At 68.4% G+C, this 478-nt stretch overlaps 1 protein-coding gene across 1 annotated transcript in view; it reads right to left on the bottom strand.

Annotated features, from left to right (window-relative positions):
* Positions 1–63: 63 nt before the first annotated feature.
* LOC104539800 (granulocyte colony-stimulating factor receptor-like) overlaps positions 64–478 on the bottom strand; it is a gene marked incomplete at both ends in the record, with an annotated part of 2,043 nt that continues 1,628 nt past the window's right edge. The window contains 2 exons of the mRNA XM_010183409.1: positions 64–217; positions 413–478. The exon at positions 413–478 is cut by the window's right edge and continues 83 nt beyond it. Coding sequence (XP_010181711.1) covers positions 64–217; positions 413–478 — 220 coding nt within the window. The remainder of the gene's footprint in view (positions 218–412) is intronic.

Below are 478 nucleotides of genomic sequence, written 5' to 3'. Positions count from 1 at the left end.
GAGTGTGGCCATGGCACCGCCTCGCCGGGCAGAGGGGACCCCCCCGGGGGCCTCCGCACCCACCTTTCTCATGGGTGGTGTAGTTCGTGCCCGGGCTCCAGTCGCTCCAGAAGCCCCGAACCGAGCTGCGCCGGCACCGCATCTGGAAGTGGTACCTGGTGCCGAAGAGGAAGCCGCAGCACTGCGTGGTGCTGGCGTGGCCAGCGATGCCGGCGACCTGGTGGCAGCGGGAGGGAGGGCTGTGTTTTTTTTTAGGGGCTGGCTGCGAGGGGCAGCCCTGATGGGTGCCATGCAAGGGGGTACCTTGCTGTCCCCCTCCCATTGCAGGAACCTGGCAGAGCTCGGAGTGAGGGGAGGGTCCTGGTCCCTGCCCGCTCGCCCTCCCCAGCCCCGCTGCCCCAGCATCACTCACCACAGCCCAGGCCGGGTCCTCGGGTGCCCGGTAGTGCAGCTCGCACTGCAAATCCATGTAAGGGCT

The sequence above is a fragment of the Mesitornis unicolor genome, unplaced genomic scaffold (assembly GCF_000695765.1).
Source record: "Mesitornis unicolor isolate BGI_N332 unplaced genomic scaffold, ASM69576v1 scaffold36064, whole genome shotgun sequence".
Taxonomy (NCBI): Eukaryota; Metazoa; Chordata; class Aves; order Mesitornithiformes; family Mesitornithidae; genus Mesitornis; species Mesitornis unicolor.
The sequence above is the reverse complement of the archived record's forward strand: the minus strand, read 5'-3'. Positions and strand labels throughout refer to the sequence as shown.